The sequence below is a fragment of the Arabidopsis lyrata genome (genome assembly GCF_000004255.2).
Source record: "Arabidopsis lyrata subsp. lyrata unplaced genomic scaffold ARALYscaffold_2, whole genome shotgun sequence".
Classification (NCBI taxonomy): domain Eukaryota; kingdom Viridiplantae; phylum Streptophyta; class Magnoliopsida; order Brassicales; family Brassicaceae; genus Arabidopsis; species Arabidopsis lyrata.
In genome coordinates, this window is record NW_003302554.1 from 996,921 (window position 1) to 1,014,415 (window position 17,495).

Sequence of the window (17,495 nt, forward strand, 5' to 3'; positions counted from 1 at the left end):
GTCAGCTCTAGGATCAAAACCAATAGAATCTGGATAATTTTATCAGTTTTGAAATTGGTAGATTCTTCTATGGATACAGATGTATACAAGCATTTACCATGAGTCTATTCTTCCTTAAAGCTTTGCTTTTTGGAGTAATCCAAGTGAAAGTTTGTGTTTTGTCCTTTAACTGTTAAACCACTTACAAATGGTTCTTACTTAGACTAACAATGAATAATTTGTTTTCTTTCTCAAATTTAGGTTGTTATATCATTTTTTCTTATATAGATTTATTGCTCTCTGTTCTTTGTTAATCTTGTTTCTGAACTTAATCTGTATAATTCATAAGCCTTTTGTTCATAGATTACTTATCCTCTTTAATGACTTTTATTTCTTCAGATATCGGGGCGGAAGTCTTGTCCCAAAATGTCTATCAGGAGGCCTCAAATCCCTCGGCTTCTTCTCCAAAACGTCTCTTGCATGAGAAACGCGCAGCAGATTCTAAGACACGTGAATGTATCTCTTCATGACGGTGGTGCACTTGTCTTAACTGGAACAAATGGATCCGGTAAATCGACATTCTTGAGAATGTTAGCTGGATTCTCAAAACCCTCTGCAGGAGAAATCCTTTGGAACGGTCACGACATCACACAATCAGGAATTTTCCAACAATACAAACTCCAACTCAACTGGATCTCTTTAAAAGACGCCATCAAAGAGAGATTCACAGTACTCGACAATGTCCAATGGTTTGAGCTTCTCGAGAATAAAATCGGCAAAGCTCAACCCGCATTGGAGCTAATGGGTTTAGGGAGACTGGTGAAAGAGAAATCGAGAATGTTATCCATGGGTCAGAGGAAAAGATTGCAACTTGCGAGGCTCCTCGCTATCGACAGACCGATTTGGCTATTGGATGAACCATCCGTTGCTTTGGATGATGAAGGAGTTAGATTGCTCGAGTATATTATCGCAGAGCATAGGAAAAAAGGAGGGATTGTAATTGTCGCAACTCATCTTCCTATCGAGATTGAAGATGCTATGATCTTGAGGCTTCCTCCTAGATTTCCAAGGAAAATGACTTTGATTGATATGCTTGATCGTGCAGACATTTCTTAGTAGAGAAATCAAAGAGATTTTATATTTAAGAGAGTTTTATCTCGTGTAATGGAATGTTAGTTTCTCAAGCAAATTTGGTTAGTGGAGTTTAGTAAATCCAAAGTCCAAATTTAATGGAATGGATTAATTAGGAAATTTCACAAACTTAACCTAAAATTGAAATAACTTAACTATAATTTTTGAAAAGACAAATAAATCTTTTGCTTTTGGTCATCAGACAAAAGAATCCATGCTCTGAAAAAGTAATACACATTCTAATCTTGAAATTGCCACAGATTAAAGAACCAATAATAAAACTTTTATGAAAAGAAGGAAACAACGAATAGCGGTCGCTCTTTAGGATTTGGCACGAGTCAAACGTATACGTTTGTACATTGGCCTATTGTTCTTATTACTATGTCGTGTCGTGTCTGTTCTTAAACCCCATCCATCGATAACTGAAACTAAGCATGAGCTGTTTTTTCTTTTATTGACTAAAATACCCTCAAGTCATTTTCGTTCTTCAGTTCTTCTTCTTCTTTTGATTAAAGACCCCATGAGAAGTTTAAATTCTCACTGACCCATTTGTTTTCTTGCAATCTTTTGTAGAACCCTGAACCAAAGTTTGCATCTTTCTCTTTAAATTTTGTGTCTTTCTTTAATTCTTTGGAGGGGTTTTTCAAAAGAAAGAATCTTGAAAAAATGGGTATGGGCACAAGCACTTTCGTTATCAGATGGGTCAATCTTCTTACAATGGTTAGCTTAAACCTCTTCTTCTTTACTTAGTTTCTAATTCTGAGAACCGCATTTGATCGTCCTTTGATTCCTCTTTAATGGATTAGAATCTGGGTTTCCGTACAACTTAGATTATGGTTCTGTCTTATGAAGGTTCTTAGTGAAATTCCACTGCTTTAGGTTTAATAATGTGCAAGTTTCTACCTTTCAATGTTGATTGTTTCTGCAACTTTATAGTAATGTCTATGCACTTTTGGTGAAGCTATTGGCTGTGGCAGTGATAATATTTGGGGTGTGGATGAGTACACACAATGATGGTTGCAGAAGGTCACTTACATTTCCAGTCATAGCTCTTGGTGGTTTCATCTTCTTGATGTGAGTTTCTTACACTACTTTCACTATTGGCATTACACAACAATGGTTCTTCCTTATGTTTGTTTGTTTGTTTTTTTTTTTTTTTTGTGTTTGCTTTATTGTTCATGAAATGTCTATGATCTGATGTTTGTCAGATCCATAATCGGATTTCTTGGCGCGTGCAAGAGAAGTGTGGCGCTTCTTTGGATTGTATCCTTTACTTTTCATGTTCTGTTTTCTGTTTCTATTGTTGGAAAATTTTGGATTTGAATCTTCCTTGACATGATTGATTCTCCTTTGAAGTATCTTGCTGTCCTCCTGATCGTTTTGATCGCGATTCTTGTCTTTACCGTACTAGCGTAAGCCTCATTTTTCTAGTGGTTAATCATGAAAACTCAGCTGTTGAATCATTAAAGACCTCATTTGTTGCTCTCTTTTTCGGGGTTTTACAGGTTCATTGTAACAAACAATGGTTCTGGCCATACTAACCCTGGTTTAAGGTAACTGTAACTTATATCTCGTCGGTTACATACTTACTTCAATGTATAAATTGGAAAATTCTTGAAACTTTCTACCTCAAACTAGGTACAAAGAGTATAAGCTGAATGATTACAGCTCATGGTTTCTAAAACAGGTATTATAATTTACCGTGGCGCGGATATAGAATTGTAAAGAACTTTGCTTTCATTTTCTCTTTTTCTAATTCTCGTTGATGTTTCAGCTCAACAACACCAGTAACTGGATAAGACTAAAGAGTTGTCTTGTTAAATCCGAGCAATGTAGGAAGCTTTCCAAGAAATACAAGGTCTACTATCTTTCCACCAAGAAAATGCCTTATATTACCGAATATTCGACACTGATTATCTTTGAAATGTTCTTGATTTTTACTAATGATTTCAGACCATCAAACAATTAAAATCCGCAGAATTAACCCCGATAGAAGCTGGATGTTGTCGACCACCATCTGAGTATATATATGCCTCTTCTTTCTTGTTTATTTGTTGATTTACCGCAAAATCTTTAACTGTCTCAATTTTGTTTCGATGCGAAGGTGTGGTTATCCTGCGGTGAATGCTTCTTACTATGACTTGAGCTTTCATTCGATAAGTTCTAACAAAGATTGTAAGCTCTACAAGAATTTGAGGACCATCAAGTGCTACAATTGTGATTCTTGCAAGTAGAGCCATCAACTTCCCCCTTAAAGCTCTTTTGCTACAATGGTCTCATTCATTTTCAGATATAAACTAATTATTCTGTTCGTTTGATTAATAACCGCAGAGCTGGAGTAGCTCAGTACATGAAAACCGAGTGGCGACTTGTTGCGATCTTCAATGTGGTTCTGTTTGTTGTCTTGGTAAGCTATCTTTAATCCCAACTACAAGTCTACAACAATTATAAAACAAGTTTTTTTCGACTTAACTGATCTTGAATTGTTCTTGTGAGAAATGATTTGGTTGTTTTCTTTGTTGAAACACACAACAGTCGATGGTTTACTTTGTTGGATGCTGCGCGAGAAGAAATGCCGCTAGTTACCGATCCAAAGCTTAGAAATCGAAGCCCGGTTTAAAGATTCTTCAAGTTTCAGAGATATCCCACGCTGCGTTGGTGAATGCTTCCAAGAGAGACACAAGAGCAACAACTTCTCTTCATTCTTTTTACTGTGTAATCAGTGTGTTTTTTGAAACTGAAGATATTAAAACAGGAAAAAATTTGATTGGATTTACAAAAATTCACCTTTTTGTTTCCCTTCATCAAAAGAGAGTATTATGGAAGTCAATTTATAAATAAATAAAAAAACAGATTTAAAAATAAGATTTGATGAGATAATGCATAATGTAGAAAAATCTCTTTTGATTTGCTTTTAAGGATTTTATTTATCGGTTCAATCGCATAAGCCTATTTCTTATGCAAATCAGACCGGATATCAAAAGCTAAACAAACCGGATTTTGATATCAAAATCTGGTCTTTTTATCAGAAAATGAGATATCCGGTTCAAGTAGTACATGGACAATTGTAGTTAAATTTCGGTTTAACCGGTTCAATTGCATACCGAGTTTTGTTGAAAATCAGACCGGATATATTAGTGAAGCGCTTACTCTGCCTTAAACCCTAAAACCTCAATAACAAAATAAGCATTTCGTCTGGGAAAAATAAGTCACCGGAAAATGTACTCGTTAATTCTCCGGGAACGATCTGGATCCTTCACAGGGTCCTTATGGAGCCGAATCTTCTCACGGAACATGGGTGGTGGTCCGAGAACCTTCCCTGGAGGACTGAACAAGTGGCAATGGAAACGTATGCACGAGAAGAAAGCTAGAGAGAAAGAGAACAAGCTCTTGGATCAAGAGAAACAGCTTTACGAAGCTCGAATTAGGACCGAGATCCGAGCTAAAATGTGGGGTAATCCAGATTCCGGCGAGAAAACGGCGAAATCGAAGCAAAGTCACGGACCAATGAGCCCGAAAGAACATATCAAAACCTTGGCTGATCGGTTTATGAAAGCTGGAGCAGAAGATTTGTGGAACGAGAACGATGGGCCGATGAAGGAATCAGATGATGGGTCGGGATTATCTCGTAGGGATAATGGACGGTCAGGTTCGAATTCGATTGATTCTTCTTCTAATTCGTCTATTGATGTGAGGAAGTTAGTTAGTGGGACATGTTATTCAATGGGTAATAGTCGGGTTTTCGATCGTAGTAGGAGAGGTTTTTCGAGTATGAGTAGAGGTAGATTTAAGAGAAATGAGAGTTCTTGTGATGAAGGAGATGACTTTGATGCTAAAAAGTTAGATACTTTGAGTCCTTTTTCTCCTAAATTTGCGGGTACCAAGGAGAAAGTGAAGAGCTCGAAGAATGTTGTTGGAGTTATAAGGAACAAAGGTTTGTTTGGAAGAAGGAAGTTTAGGAAGAATGATAGTTCTACTGAAGAGGATTCAGAGGAAGAAGGTGAAGAGGGAAAGATGAACGTTTGGTTGGATTTGAGGAAAATGGGAAGCAGTGCGGCCTTAGGAAACCATGATATCAAACTGACGAAAAGAGTGAATCGTAATGTCACGGACGAAGAGCTATATCCTCCGTTGGATATTAATACAGTCAGAGAAGATCTTAGTAAAAGAAAATCTGTGGATAATGTAATTGAGGAGAACCGAGAGCCTCATGACTCGATTTACAGTGGAAAAAGGTATGTTAAAACGCGCTGTGTAAAGGATTTTGATTTGTCAAGTTTGAATCTTGATAAGCTTTTTCCCTTTCTGTAAATGGTTGCAGATTTGATGAGTCTAGTATATCTCCTTTGACGCTAAAGGCGCTTTCTGCGTCTGGCATTGTTAAGATGACTAGAGTACAGGATGCCACTCTCTCTGAGTGCCTAGATGGTATGTATTCTTATAGTTCGTTTCTTGTCCCGGTTCTTCTCTGACTACTCTGCTTTGGTAGTTTGGTTTTAATTTCTTCTTTTTGCTCAAATGGTTAGCATTTGACAATGTATTATCCTTTATGTAAAGCAGGTAAAGATGCATTAGTCAAAGCCAAAACCGGGACAGGAAAAAGCATGGCGTTTTTGGTATTTTACAATCCCTTATCCTGAGATCATGGGCCTTTTGCTTTTGTTGTTTCTTTAGATAACGCTGTTAGATTGAAAAAACAGCTTCCTGCAATTGAAACAGTTCTGAAAGCTATGAACAGCGGTAATGGCGTTCACAAAGTTGCTCCGATTTTTGCTCTTATCCTCTGCCCCACAAGAGAACTTGCTAGCCAGATCGCTGCGGAGGGCAAGGCTCTGCTCAAATACCATGACGGGATCGGTGTTCAGACTCTAATTGGTGGTACCCGCTTCAAACTTGATCAGCAACGCCTAGAATCTGAGCCATGCCAGGTTTGACCAACCGTGATTCTCTGTTTTACAGGAATTGTTTATATTTCTAGTTGTTGTGGTGAATCTTCTTTTCTTTCTGTACCTTGTTGCAGATACTAATTGCAACTCCGGGAAGACTCTTGGATCATATAGAGAATAAGTCTGGGTTAACATCGCGTTTGATGGCGCTGAAATTGTTTATAGTTGATGAGGCTGATCTTTTACTTGACTTAGGATTCAGGAGAGATGTAGAAAAAATCATTGATTGTTTGCCTCGTCAGAGACAATCTCTTCTCTTTTCCGCAACCATTCCAAAAGAGGTACAATTGCTATATAACTAACTTCATATTTGTTCACTTTATCATAAAATCCAATGCGAACACACACGGCTGAAAGTTAGTTTAAATTCAGGTCCGTCGGGTCTCACAGCTTGTTTTGAAAAGGGATCACTCTTATATCGACACAATCGGTCTTGGTTGTGTAGAGACTCATGATAAGGTAAAATACTAAAATCTCAAACTCTTCTTTTTGTCTCAACAGCTTGTTATTTGAATCTAGTTATTGAACTTCCTGCTTTGGTTTCAGGTGAAGCAATCTTGTATTGTTGCTCCACACGAATCTCATTTCCACTTGGTACCTCATCTTCTAAAAGAGCACATCAACAACACGCCTGATTACAAGGTAAAACAAATCCTCTAAACAAGCGCCTTTTTTCTTACGTCGGTAATTCTCATAATTATTCAATTTCATTCTCGCAGATAATAGTCTTTTGCTCAACCGGTATGGTAACATCACTGATGTATACTCTGCTCCGGGAAATGAAATTGAGCGTTAGGGAGATTCATGCTAGAAAACCTCAGCTCCATAGAACACGTGTATCAGACGAGTTTAAGGAATCAAAAAGACTGATTTTGGTCACATCTGATGTATCTGCTCGTGGAATGAACTATCCAGATGTTACTTTGGTTATTCAGGTAAAGCACAACATTTTCATGCTAAGAACAACCTTTTATGGATATTTAACGGATTAGACTTGGTATTGTGTTGTTGGTAGGTCGGTATACCGAGTGACAGAGAACAGTATATACATCGGCTTGGTAGAACCGGGAGAGAAGGCAAAGGAGGTGAAGGATTACTTTTGATTGCTCCATGGGAGAGATATTTTCTTGATGAGCTTAAAGATTTGCCTCTTGAGCCAATTCCAGTTCCAGATCTTGATTCAAGAGTTAAACTTCAGGTTTGTTTGAATTTACTATTATCATCCCCCTAAATGAATTTCATTGCCAAGTGACACTGAGGACAATTGTTTTGTAACCAGGTTGATCAGTCTATGGCTAAGATTGATACAAGTATTAAAGAAGCAGCGTACCATGCTTGGCTCGGTTATTACAACTCGGTTAGAGAAACCGGTAGAGACAAAACCACGTTGGCCGAGTTAGCTAACCGGTTTTGCCATTCTATCGGTTTAGAGAAACCTCCTGCTTTGTTTCGAAGAACGGCGGTTAAGATGGGTCTCAAAGGTATATCTGGTATTCCAATCCGAAAATAAACCGACCCGGGTTGGTAATTAGATGTATCCTCGATAAATGTATGAACACATTTTGTTATATAATTATTAATATATGATTTACTTTTTAATTACAGGAATTTTTATTTGTCTAAGTCATGTGTTTATTCATCATATATTTTACTATTTGAGGAAGTTTGTTTATTATGAATCGTTACTATTGAGATGCAACTAATTGACTATGTAAGTAAGGGTAAAATACATATGATACATGATTTGCTCAATAATAGCATCATTGATCTCAGTTCAAAGTTATAAACTAATAAATTACAAATAAAAATGAAGTTAATAATTGACTAACTAGTTGCATATAGGGACAAAGATAATTAATCTGGTGTACATATATGATCCTTTTGCATAACAAACACATGCATATTAGTCTGATTAATAATTGTATTCATTATAATAAAATCAATTTCTTGAGGAGAAAGCAAGTCACAAAGTTTTCAATGGCTCCATGGGTTTTCAGAGTGAAGGAACTTTTACAAGAGAGTTCCAAATAATCAAATCTTTCTCAATCTTAATTGTCACCATGCAAGTAACATCTACAACTACACGACATACCCAAAATTTTTGAAAGATCTCTTCTTTTTGTTTTATTTATAAAAACAATTGGCTCATGCACGTATCGTTGAAGATATAGATAATTTATGGTGTCATAGGCTGCATGATTTTTCTTTTTATCAATCGTACATAAAATTTTGGGTTTAAATCTTAAATATGCAATTTTTTATAGGCTATTGATGAAATTGTTTTTTTGTGTTGTGGTTTTTACTTTTTATGTGTTGGATTGTTCATTTAGGAGTAATCGTTCTTTTTTTTTATTTTTTTTTGGAACAAACTATAGGAGTGTACTGTAGTAGTTAAGTTTGCTCATTATAGAAATTAAAATCCATAATAACAACAATAAAACTTATAACTTCCGAATGACAAAGTGGTATGTTATATTTTGCTAGAAACATAAACTAGAATTTTCAATAATAAGTTTTAGCATTAGGTATTCGCACAAGGCAACATTTCAAAAACAGAAATTTAACTTGTTGTCTTTGTTCTTTCCGGTGAAACGAACATCTCCATAACAGAAACTAATAATTTACCTCCACATTTTTTTTTGTTTACAAAGTACAACCAATTTTTTGATCCATAATATCTTAAACTCAAAATTAAAATATCTTAAAATTTATATATTAAACTCCTCCACAGTAGTTTTTTCTCCAAAGTCTTCGATATTTTATATATTTATCGCTGTCAAATAATATACATAGACAGAAAATATATCTTTTATTAATTATCATATCTAATTCATAATCTTACAAAATTACTACTATATGGTTACTATTTAGACATGAATTTTATTTGTCAAAACAATAGACTGATGTCATGTGTATACAGTAAACGTAGATCACATATTCGTTGAGCTGTTCATTTTATTATAAAACATTAAAAGTGATCAAGAGTCGTTATCGTTGACGCCTGACCATCGTCATATATCCTTGACGTGTCTTGATTCAAAGGGCTTACAAATTCTAAGAAATCCACTTTGAAATATTTTAAATCTCGCATTTGTTTTACATTACATGCCATTTATACGTTTTTTTTTCTTTCTAACAAACCGTCTATATAATATAACATTTCCAAACGAGATCTATACAAACTCTTTTTTTTTTTTTGTTGCTAAATTGTAAATATTATTTAGGAATGAAAGTTGAGATTTAGAGAAGTTATAAGAACTATAAATTTCGCCTTGCTAAAAAAAGAAACAAGGAGCATAAACAAGAGAATTAAAGAGATTTAATAGGCGTGAATTAGTGCAGCCACAGTTGCACCAGTCTTGAATAACTGCGTATATGACATCTTCCAGAGATTGAATTACGGATCAGCCTTTCGATTTTTCTGAAGACTGTCGATGAATAAAATGTTGGGAAAACTAGCTTAACGATCTAGAAATATCAAAACATATATTATTATAAACTTTTATAAAATACTCACTTTGTTCCTAAAAGATTGATTTTTTTAGAGATTTTATATATATTAAAAAACAATTATTTGATAATTATTTATTTTTATTAAACTTTTTTTTTAATAAACTACGAACTAATAGTAATCTGGAATATATAATTATTTTCAATCATTACGTTTTGAAATTTACGATTTATTAATACTAATTAATTAAAAATAAATTAAAATTTTAAAAATCAATCTTTCTGGAACAAACCTAAAATAGTTGAACATCAAACTTGGAGGAATAGAGGGAGTAATGCATAGATGGCTGACTTTCTACTTTCATAAGCGATACATATTGGTTGGGAAAAATCAATAAATATTGTCTCTAACTGATGAAGTATATTATATGTTAACGCGTAAATAATTAGATGTCAAGTTACATAAATAATTATTTCGAGGAGCCAAACAAAAAAAAGAAAGTAAATTATTTGAAAGTCAACGGTGTGATCAAGGCATCGACGGATCGGAGAGACCCACGCGAGCACTCCACCCATTTGGGTTAAATTACAATACTACCTTTGGATCAAGTTCCCATTTGTGAAAACGTCAAACACTTCTGTTTCTCAATTTACCAAATGATAAAACGTGCTCCACGATGACGGTGAGACTATAATAAAGAGGAATAATCAAACTCATTACAATTGAAAAATTATGTTATTAATTAAAACACCAAGGAATAAGTTAACAATAAATATATACATAAAGTTAAGAGTTTCTTTTTTTCCTAATTCTTCTGTTTTTTTTGAACCACATTTGTAATTCTTCTCATATTTCGTTACTTAGTAGAAATTTGTGAACTTGGAACGATGAAGAAAAAGTCCAATACAAAATTAAAATCTGTCATATTATAAATTTCATATAAGGCCATCGATCTATATCTAGTTACTTAGATCAAAAATACTTAACGTGAAAACCACAATAATTACTTAGTACTTACAGTAATTACTTAAACACAACAATTATATTATACGTTTGAACTTTCTTATAGTCAAAAGAGAGGTTAGTTTCGTCAATAGAGGTTACCAATATTTAATGTACTTAAGAGAAATTTCGTTCGTTTCCTTCTCTTACAAGTCCATGTCACGATCCCGTAATTAATATAAATTCTAAGCTTATCATCAACATCAACACAAGATTAGTCAAGAAAAAAAAAAAAACTCTTACGAATAGAAAACAAAATGAAAATTTGGAGCCAAAGATTATCGTTTCTAATCGTCATGATCTCCATTTTCTCCGGGCTCCATTTCTCCTTGGCCAGCCGCAAGCTCCCTAGTATGACCACGACGGAGGAGTTCCAGCGATTAAGTTTTGACGGCAAGAGAATGTTATCGGAAGTGACCGCCGGCGAGAAGTATGATCCGATCTACGGAGCTTCCGCCAGATTAGTTCCCGAAGGTCCTAACCCGCTTCACAACAAATGATATATTTCTATATTATTATAGTTCAAATTTTAATATATTAAATTTGTCTAGGGTTTTATTTAGAATATTTTCACCTTGTGTCAACAAATTCTCTTATTTCTGGTTCTTTAATTTCTTGTATTTTGTAGATATAATGTATGATAGATATACGTACAGAGACTTCTATAATTTTTGTTCATATTTACATTTATTTGTACTATTGATGTTGAAAATATGTACCAAATGATTCTTTTGTAGTATTGATTTGAACGAGAGCTGAGATTAGAAAATAAGAAAAAGTAACATTTTTTTTTTTTTGGTAATTTTAAATAAGAGGGTGATTATTATATATTTTGATTATAGCTTATTATATAAATCTGGCATGTTACTAGTTTGACAGAGTTATTAATATATTCAATTCAGATCATTTATTTTACGACATTTCTGCAGTTTCCGTTCCTAAGATAGTAACATGACATGATCAAAGTTTTTTCGTTGTTACGAGTCTTATGAAATCTTCTCAAATAAGACTAGACTATTAAATTTCGGTTTTCTTTCCGATAAATCAATCGGTCAACAATCAACATGTATATATGAACACATTAAGCTAACGAATAAATTAGTCATCCATTCAACAAACGATAGAATCATAGAATATAAGTCAACATCTATATACTTTTTAAAAATAAATAAGTTTATTTTTACAATGCTAAAATGATAATAATGAGTTTTATGAGTAGTCAACAAAGGCACGGCACGGCACGGCACGACAACGGCGTTGACCCTCTTTAATTTTATGTTCTCGACTTAAAAAAATAATTAATGTAAATTAAACACATCTCTACAATAAAACTGATTAAACCCAAAATTTACATAGTTAATATCATCTTTATTCATCAATAAAACTAAAGTGCAAAAGAGTCAAAATTTAAACAATAATCAACGCAATCATAATCAAAGATTCAAAGATGAAGACAACCAATTTTCTGTTTTTCTTTAACAAGCATAGTTTTGTTTTTCTTTGGTTTTGTTTTCAAGCATAGTTTTGTTAATTGAAAAGATCATCATTTACATAGATAATCAACAAAAAAACAAACACTGATTTTTAACAAAAGAAAAAGCAAATACATAAACAGTAATAGAACAAATATAAATGTTTAATTAGCCGGCAAAAACTTGTCAATTTGACTTCATTTTTCATAATAAAACTTATTTCAATTTCGATTTAGTGGCTAAATTTTTTGGCCACTTTCTTTCCAACTCAATAGCCAACCAAAGCTTATGACCTTGACATTCCAATAACAAAGATTTGGGGTTAATATCATTAATAATCATTCTTTAGGGATTAACATGCAAAGCTTTCAGATATTATTGTCACGTGTCACGTAAATAAACTCCACGTCAACGATTTTATCGCTTCTTCTGTCTTTCTCAGACACACACAGTGACAAAACCTGGTCACCGGCAAAAAAAAAAAAACTGTTTCCAGACCGAATTTTCTCATCGGAAAATGTTACGTCAGCTTCCACCAACTATTACGGCGGACGCCACGCCGGATTGGCTTCCCGTCGGTTGGATTGCTCACTCTATAGTTCTAAAACGCGGTCGTCAAACTAAGGTTAACTACTTTAAACTCTCTAAATGTTGAGCCTTTTCGTGTGTTCTCTGTTCTTTCTTCTTCCAATTCACATTGATTCTTAGCTTTTTTGATGTGAAAGTTTTGTTTTTTTCTAGTGTTTTGATCACAATGCAGACATGAGTCTTTAAACACACAAATTTGCGTAAATCGACCATTAATTGAGGAAAAATCCGACCTTTGATTGAAAAAGTGTATGAAAATTTTGAGCTCTCATTGTTGATTGAATTGGTTTGGATGCATGTTGATGAAAATTTACACATTGATTTTGTAGACATACACGCAATTGAGAACAGGGAAAAAGTTATCTACAAAGGATCAAGTTCTTGAGTACATTAAAATGGAGAAAATTCGAGAAAAACGAGAAGCAGGAATCCAGAGGAATAAAGCAAGTGTATTATCATGTTCTTCTTGAGTAGACTTTTGCAAGTTCTTTGGTCTGTATATATAATCTATCTTTCTCTTGCTGCAGTTAAAAGCCTTACAAGATAGAGAGACCGCAAGCGAAAGGCCTTCGTGCCTTCCGGATGAAAGGAAAGCAGAGTTGGGGATTGGTTCTGTTAGTGGACACCCTTACAAGGTATAACAGACTAATCATTTGTGCATTAGTTTGTTATTGAGAGTGAAAGATTTGTTTTTGTTTTTTGGTAGATGAATGTGAACACATCAAATGATTTTAAAACCAATCCACAGGAGACAGTGGTATTAGATGAGAACACTATGGAATCTGAAGATTCATCGGGTGAAGAATACGGAACCGGGTGTAATGAAATTGTAAGATGCATGGTTTTATTTGAAAATTTAGAATCTTGAAAAGTTGTTGTAGTATAGCTGATAGATACATTTTTTTTCTTTTCGTTTTTATGGTTTACAAGACGTATGCAGTTGACGAGGATGAAGAAGATTTTTCAGAGAGGGAATATGTCGAAAATGTGGAGAATTTCTCTAATATAACCTCTACTCCTGTAAGTGAAATTGTTCTTAGTTTTATTATGTTTCTTCTTGAACATGTATTGATGGGAGTTTTATGTTTTGTTTATCGTAGCTACGGTTACAGCCAGAAAGAATGCAGAAATTGGAGTCTCGAGCAAAAACGCAATGTGTATTTGAAGGTATGTGGAGAAAAGGAATCAAAGAGTAATAATACAGAGATATTTGTTTGTTAGTGAAGAAGACACATAGTTTTTGTCTGTGCAGATGAGGATATGAGTAGTGACAGTGAGAACAAACTTCCAGAAGCTGAGATTTCAAAAGAAGGAAATGGTTTGGGAGAGGCTCGTGTTGTATCTAACCTAGTTGAGTCTTTTGAAGATAAGAACTCGCATGATGTTGTGGTTGAGTGTGATGATAAGGCGAGGGAGATCCCGGGTTTGACTGGATCATTTACTGTTGAAATCAACCTGGACTGTGAACCTGCATGTGATAGTTTGGTAGAGAAGAATTGGAATAAAAGTGGGAGCGAAGGAATAGGAACAAGAAACATTGAGATCATTGACCTAGAGAGTGACGTGATTCACATAAGTGGCTCATCAAAAGTTGTTGAAGTGACTCGGGAATCTGGCGATACAAGTAAAGAGCCTCTGAAAGCTCATTCTGCGCAGGAAGAACCTGATAACGAGTGGGGAAAATCGGTCTTCTTTCCATACAGAGAAGCCCCTTCACATTCTGTTCTTGTCTTTGAAAATTCTAATGCTAGATCATCAGTGGAAGATCTTAGCAACACCATTGAGCTGGGTTTAAACCCTCAAGAAAAGAACATCAGTGGCTCCAAAAAGCGGAAGAAAAATACGGAAACATGTTCATCTACGAACACCAAGAAGAAAGGCATTGAAGCACCAACAAAAAAACTTCAGAAAGGCAAGACACCACCAAGCAAACCGCATGGCAAGACGGGAAGTTCAAGTGTAATGATGGACAAAAACCCTAATGATTGGCTTAAACCGTGCCCAAACTTCCCATTTGAGCCACTCACAAGATCATTTCAAGTAGAGGATGACTCGGTAATCCGCATGTATTTGGAGCAACACTTTGCGGCTCCAGGAAGTGATGATAGTAGTCTACCTTTACCCGATTTCGGATTGCCAACCTTCTCCAACATCAAAATCTCACTGAATGAAGAACCTGCATCCAAGAAAAAGAAGAATCCTAATCCTCCATGTGTACAGGTTGCAAGTTCAAGCTTACCTAGTTGCAGTTCCATGGGTACTAGTGTGCTACAAACAGTTGCAGGAAACTAAAGAGACACTGAGACTTGACAAGCTTAAGTTGTTCATGTAAGAAAAATTAGTAAACGTGTATGTATGATCCATAAACTTAAATGAACATTTGTCTTTTCTATGATCTATTTCCTTTTCCTATTAACTTCTTAGGTCGGTTCGAGAGGTCATATATATCAAGACAACTCAAATCAGATGATCCTTTCGCCGTCCCTGATTATGCGTTCAACTTCTTTTCTCTTGGGTTCAATATTTATGCGTTTTTCTTCTCTTGGATTAGTACTCTCAAGGGCTTAATCAGATTGTCACAGGACCAGTTCTGGTAATTCTATATTTGCTATTTCAATTGCTCTTAATCCGGTTATATATCTAAACCGGTTTTCTTTTTATCAATTATTAGTTGGTATATCTAAACCGGCGCAGAAGGGAATAAAGCAATAACAAATATTTTGTGACCTCCTTTCTTCTCTCTCTCTCGTCTTCTTCCTCCATTGATTCACCCCTGAGGTGGTTTTCTTTCTTCTTTCTCTACCTTTCTAAATCTATTTCATGGTTGATTTCTGGATTTGAAGCATACCCACTGTCCCACAGATTGGCTGATTCGTTAATTTAATAAAGAAAAAAAAAACAATCCTTTTGTCTTGTAAGCATTCTCCTAAACCTCTTTAGTATCTTTCTTCCATGAATCGCCATTTATGATTGTAGGTGGTTTGTTCAAGTAATTCTAAAGGTTCAACCTTTTAGCTTCGATTATCGTTGTCCCATCCGTTATTTGGGTTTCGAATAGTGTTTTCGTTAGAATTTGATGACCAATATGAACATGTATAAATCCTTTTTGATATTGCTTTACTGTAGTATTAATCTATAACAATCCTTTATCCTCTCGGTGACGCTTTTCAACAATTTGGATACATAAATTCCAGATTTTTCAGATCTGGAAAAGTGGATATCATCAGTTAGCTCTTTGAGGCTTTTGAGAGGCCTTTGAGATGGTTTCTGTGCATAGCTATTTGTCTCCCAATTTTGCCTTGCGTTCTGGTTTTTAATTCATCTTTGCTTCTTGTTATGTGGTATTCTTTTAGGTGAATGAGCAATGGAGACTATGGGTTTGGTAAGGATTGTTCCAGAAACCCAAGGTTGTCTGAGAATATGTGATTTGCCCGACGATTTGCTATTGCAGATCTTAATCCTTGTCCCGGGAAAAGATGCGGTGGCCACTGCGATCTTGTCTAAACGATGGCGTTACATCTGGCAGATGCTGCCTAAACTCGCCTTCAAAGACGACCGATACAGCGAGAGCTTTGGGTGGTTTATTGACAAGTCAATGCAACTCCACAAGGCACCGTTACTAATAAGCCTGGTCGTCGAACTGGGTGAACATTGCCCTGCTGACGTAGATGTAAGAAAGTGGGTTGAGAAGGCAGTTAACCACAGCGTGAGAACGTTAGATTTCGCTCTCCTCTGGACAGGAGAGCCCACAAGCTTCCCTAAGAGCCTTTACACATGCGGCACGCTCGTCTCTTTATCTCTATCCAACCAGATCCTCGTTGATGTTTCTTTCCCCGCTAGCCTGCCATCTCTCTTATATCTGGATCTTCTCAACGTGGTGTACAAAGACGAAGATTCTCTTGCTAGGCTTTTATCAAGTTCCCCTGTTCTCCGTGAACTGGATGTTCAACGACGTGATGAGGGTGACAACTTGAAAAACTTTACCGTGAAAGTGCCTTCATTGGAATTATTAATTTATGTTAGACGGGGCGACCAGCCAGAGCAAGAGGAAGATCAGATTGGGTCGTTGGTGATAGATTGCCCTGCATTAACAGATTTTAGCATATATGACGATTTGGGATACTATTGTAGTTTGACAGAGAATATGCTTTGCCTTGATGAGGTATACATCAGCTATGTTCCTAACCCTGATGGAAAGTTTCTGAGGTGTCTATCTTCTGCCAGATGTATCCGCTTGTATTTATCCGAATCAATGGTAACGGTTACATAATCTCCTTTGTTCCTTGTTCCTCAAAGACCTCAACCAATCTTCTTTGTTTGTTTGTTTTGTTGCAGGTTGCATGTTGTAACGCCATTAATTTCTCTCGGCTCATAGATTTAGTCTTTGTTTCAGAATATCCAGTATATTGGTTGGAACCACTTATTTTTATGCTTCAAAACTCTCCTAAACTGAAAATTCTAACGATCGACACCAAGGTAAGTGCCCTCATCCCTTCAATATGCACATCTAAGTTTGATGAATTTAAAATATTAAATATAACTAATGTAATGGTATCAGGGTTCTCCCACATCTTCGTGGAACCAGCCGAGTACTATTCCCCAATGCTTATCGTCTCATCTAGAGATTGTTAGGTGGAAAAACTATGAAGGAAGACAAGATGAGAAACAACTAATGTCATACATTCTCGCTAACTCAAAGTGTCTAAAGACAGTGAAGATCTTCGGCATTCTTCGAGGGTGCAAAAAGGTGTTAGAATCTATGCCTAGGATTTCAGCATCATCTCGGCTTCTTTATTCTTCTACCGATAAAGCCGATTGGACTTTTTAGCTGGGCTAGATTATTTTGTTTTTTTGGCGAACGAGGCAAAACAGACACATTGGAGGGATGTTTTAAAAATACATATCTAAAATATTTTACTATCTTGA

The 17,495-nt window shown here is 35.4% G+C and overlaps 6 protein-coding genes across 9 annotated transcripts; all 6 read left to right on the top strand.

The window, feature by feature from the left end:
• The first annotated feature begins 291 nt into the window (after positions 1-291).
• LOC9324030 (ABC transporter I family member 1) lies at positions 292-1,191 on the top strand. The gene has a single exon (XM_002886369.2). The coding sequence runs from the start codon at positions 406-408 to the stop codon at positions 1,093-1,095; it is 690 nt and encodes a 229-aa protein (XP_002886415.1). The 5' UTR covers positions 292-405; the 3' UTR covers positions 1,096-1,191.
• Positions 1,192-1,521: 330 nt separating this feature from the next.
• On the top strand, positions 1,522-3,935 carry LOC9322482 (tetraspanin-10). Its single transcript, XM_002886370.2, has 11 exons — positions 1,522-1,830; positions 2,072-2,184; positions 2,319-2,373; positions 2,467-2,522; positions 2,616-2,663; positions 2,749-2,797; positions 2,885-2,968; positions 3,064-3,131; positions 3,215-3,340; positions 3,442-3,517; positions 3,646-3,935. The coding sequence occupies exons 1-11, from the start codon at positions 1,777-1,779 to the stop codon at positions 3,709-3,711; spliced, it is 795 nt and encodes a 264-aa protein (XP_002886416.1). The 5' UTR covers positions 1,522-1,776; the 3' UTR covers positions 3,712-3,935.
• Positions 3,936-4,271: 336 nt separating this feature from the next.
• Positions 4,272-7,664, top strand: LOC9322483 (probable DEAD-box ATP-dependent RNA helicase 48). Of its 3 annotated transcripts, XM_021034152.1 has the most exons (11): positions 4,272-4,820; positions 4,863-5,345; positions 5,432-5,538; positions 5,668-5,726; positions 5,811-6,038; positions 6,131-6,337; positions 6,429-6,515; positions 6,603-6,698; positions 6,776-6,991; positions 7,072-7,254; positions 7,336-7,664. In XM_021034152.1, exons 1-11 carry the CDS (start codon positions 4,330-4,332, stop codon positions 7,564-7,566), a joined length of 2,388 nt encoding a protein of 795 aa, XP_020889811.1. In that variant the 5' UTR covers positions 4,272-4,329; the 3' UTR covers positions 7,567-7,664. The 3 variants fall into 3 exon arrangements, with proteins under 3 accessions (XP_020889811.1, XP_020889810.1, XP_002886417.1); XM_021034151.1 differs by having other exon boundaries at positions 4,272-5,345; XM_002886371.2 differs by having other exon boundaries at positions 4,273-5,345; positions 5,671-5,726.
• A 2,694-nt stretch (positions 7,665-10,358) lies between these two features.
• Positions 10,359-11,281, top strand: LOC9322484 (CLAVATA3/ESR (CLE)-related protein 14). Its single transcript, XM_021034167.1, has one exon. The coding sequence runs from the start codon at positions 10,767-10,769 to the stop codon at positions 11,007-11,009; it is 243 nt and encodes an 80-aa protein (XP_020889826.1). The 5' UTR covers positions 10,359-10,766; the 3' UTR covers positions 11,010-11,281.
• Positions 11,282-12,429: 1,148 nt separating this feature from the next.
• LOC9322485 lies at positions 12,430-15,034 on the top strand. The gene is made up of 7 exons (XM_021034156.1): positions 12,430-12,606; positions 12,899-13,018; positions 13,097-13,204; positions 13,276-13,398; positions 13,500-13,589; positions 13,670-13,736; positions 13,822-15,034. The coding sequence occupies exons 1-7, from the start codon at positions 12,499-12,501 to the stop codon at positions 14,859-14,861; spliced, it is 1,656 nt and encodes a 551-aa protein (XP_020889815.1). The 5' UTR covers positions 12,430-12,498; the 3' UTR covers positions 14,862-15,034.
• Positions 15,035-15,306: 272 nt separating this feature from the next.
• On the top strand, positions 15,307-17,491 carry LOC110230664 (putative F-box/FBD/LRR-repeat protein At1g22000). Of its 2 annotated transcripts, none has more exons than XM_021034159.1 (4): positions 15,307-15,483; positions 15,923-16,824; positions 16,905-17,045; positions 17,128-17,491. In XM_021034159.1, the coding sequence occupies exons 2-4, from the start codon at positions 15,934-15,936 to the stop codon at positions 17,395-17,397; spliced, it is 1,302 nt and encodes a 433-aa protein (XP_020889818.1). In that variant the 5' UTR covers positions 15,307-15,483; positions 15,923-15,933; the 3' UTR covers positions 17,398-17,491. The 2 variants fall into 2 exon arrangements, with proteins under 2 accessions (XP_020889818.1, XP_020889819.1); XM_021034160.1 differs by having other exon boundaries at positions 15,320-15,347.
• Positions 17,492-17,495: the final 4 nt, after the last annotated feature.

Excerpts from the sequence above, each read along its gene's own strand:
- LOC9324030 (XM_002886369.2), top strand. The coding sequence starts at position 406 with ATGTCTATCAGGAGGCCTCAAATCCCTCGGCTTCTTCTCCAAAACGTC.
- LOC9322482 (XM_002886370.2), top strand. The coding sequence starts at position 1,777 with ATGGGTATGGGCACAAGCACTTTCGTTATCAGATGGGTCAATCTTCTT. Across the intron at positions 2,664-2,748 it reads CATACTAACCCTGGTTTAAG|GTACAAAGAGTATAAGCTGA; the intron begins GTAACTGTAACT and ends ACCTCAAACTAG. Across the intron at positions 3,132-3,214 it reads TGTTGTCGACCACCATCTGA|GTGTGGTTATCCTGCGGTGA; the intron begins GTATATATATGC and ends TTCGATGCGAAG.
- LOC9322483 (XM_021034151.1), top strand. The coding sequence starts at position 4,330 with ATGTACTCGTTAATTCTCCGGGAACGATCTGGATCCTTCACAGGGTCC. Across the intron at positions 6,338-6,428 it reads CCGCAACCATTCCAAAAGAG|GTCCGTCGGGTCTCACAGCT; the intron begins GTACAATTGCTA and ends GTTTAAATTCAG. Across the intron at positions 6,992-7,071 it reads ATGTTACTTTGGTTATTCAG|GTCGGTATACCGAGTGACAG; the intron begins GTAAAGCACAAC and ends TGTTGTTGGTAG.
- LOC9322484 (XM_021034167.1), top strand. The coding sequence starts at position 10,767 with ATGAAAATTTGGAGCCAAAGATTATCGTTTCTAATCGTCATGATCTCC.
- LOC9322485 (XM_021034156.1), top strand. The coding sequence starts at position 12,499 with ATGTTACGTCAGCTTCCACCAACTATTACGGCGGACGCCACGCCGGAT. Across the intron at positions 13,590-13,669 it reads CTAATATAACCTCTACTCCT|CTACGGTTACAGCCAGAAAG; the intron begins GTAAGTGAAATT and ends TGTTTATCGTAG. Across the intron at positions 13,737-13,821 it reads AACGCAATGTGTATTTGAAG|ATGAGGATATGAGTAGTGAC; the intron begins GTATGTGGAGAA and ends TTGTCTGTGCAG.
- LOC110230664 (XM_021034159.1), top strand. The coding sequence starts at position 15,934 with ATGGAGACTATGGGTTTGGTAAGGATTGTTCCAGAAACCCAAGGTTGT. Across the intron at positions 16,825-16,904 it reads TGTATTTATCCGAATCAATG|GTTGCATGTTGTAACGCCAT; the intron begins GTAACGGTTACA and ends GTTTTGTTGCAG. Across the intron at positions 17,046-17,127 it reads TTCTAACGATCGACACCAAG|GGTTCTCCCACATCTTCGTG; the intron begins GTAAGTGCCCTC and ends TAATGGTATCAG.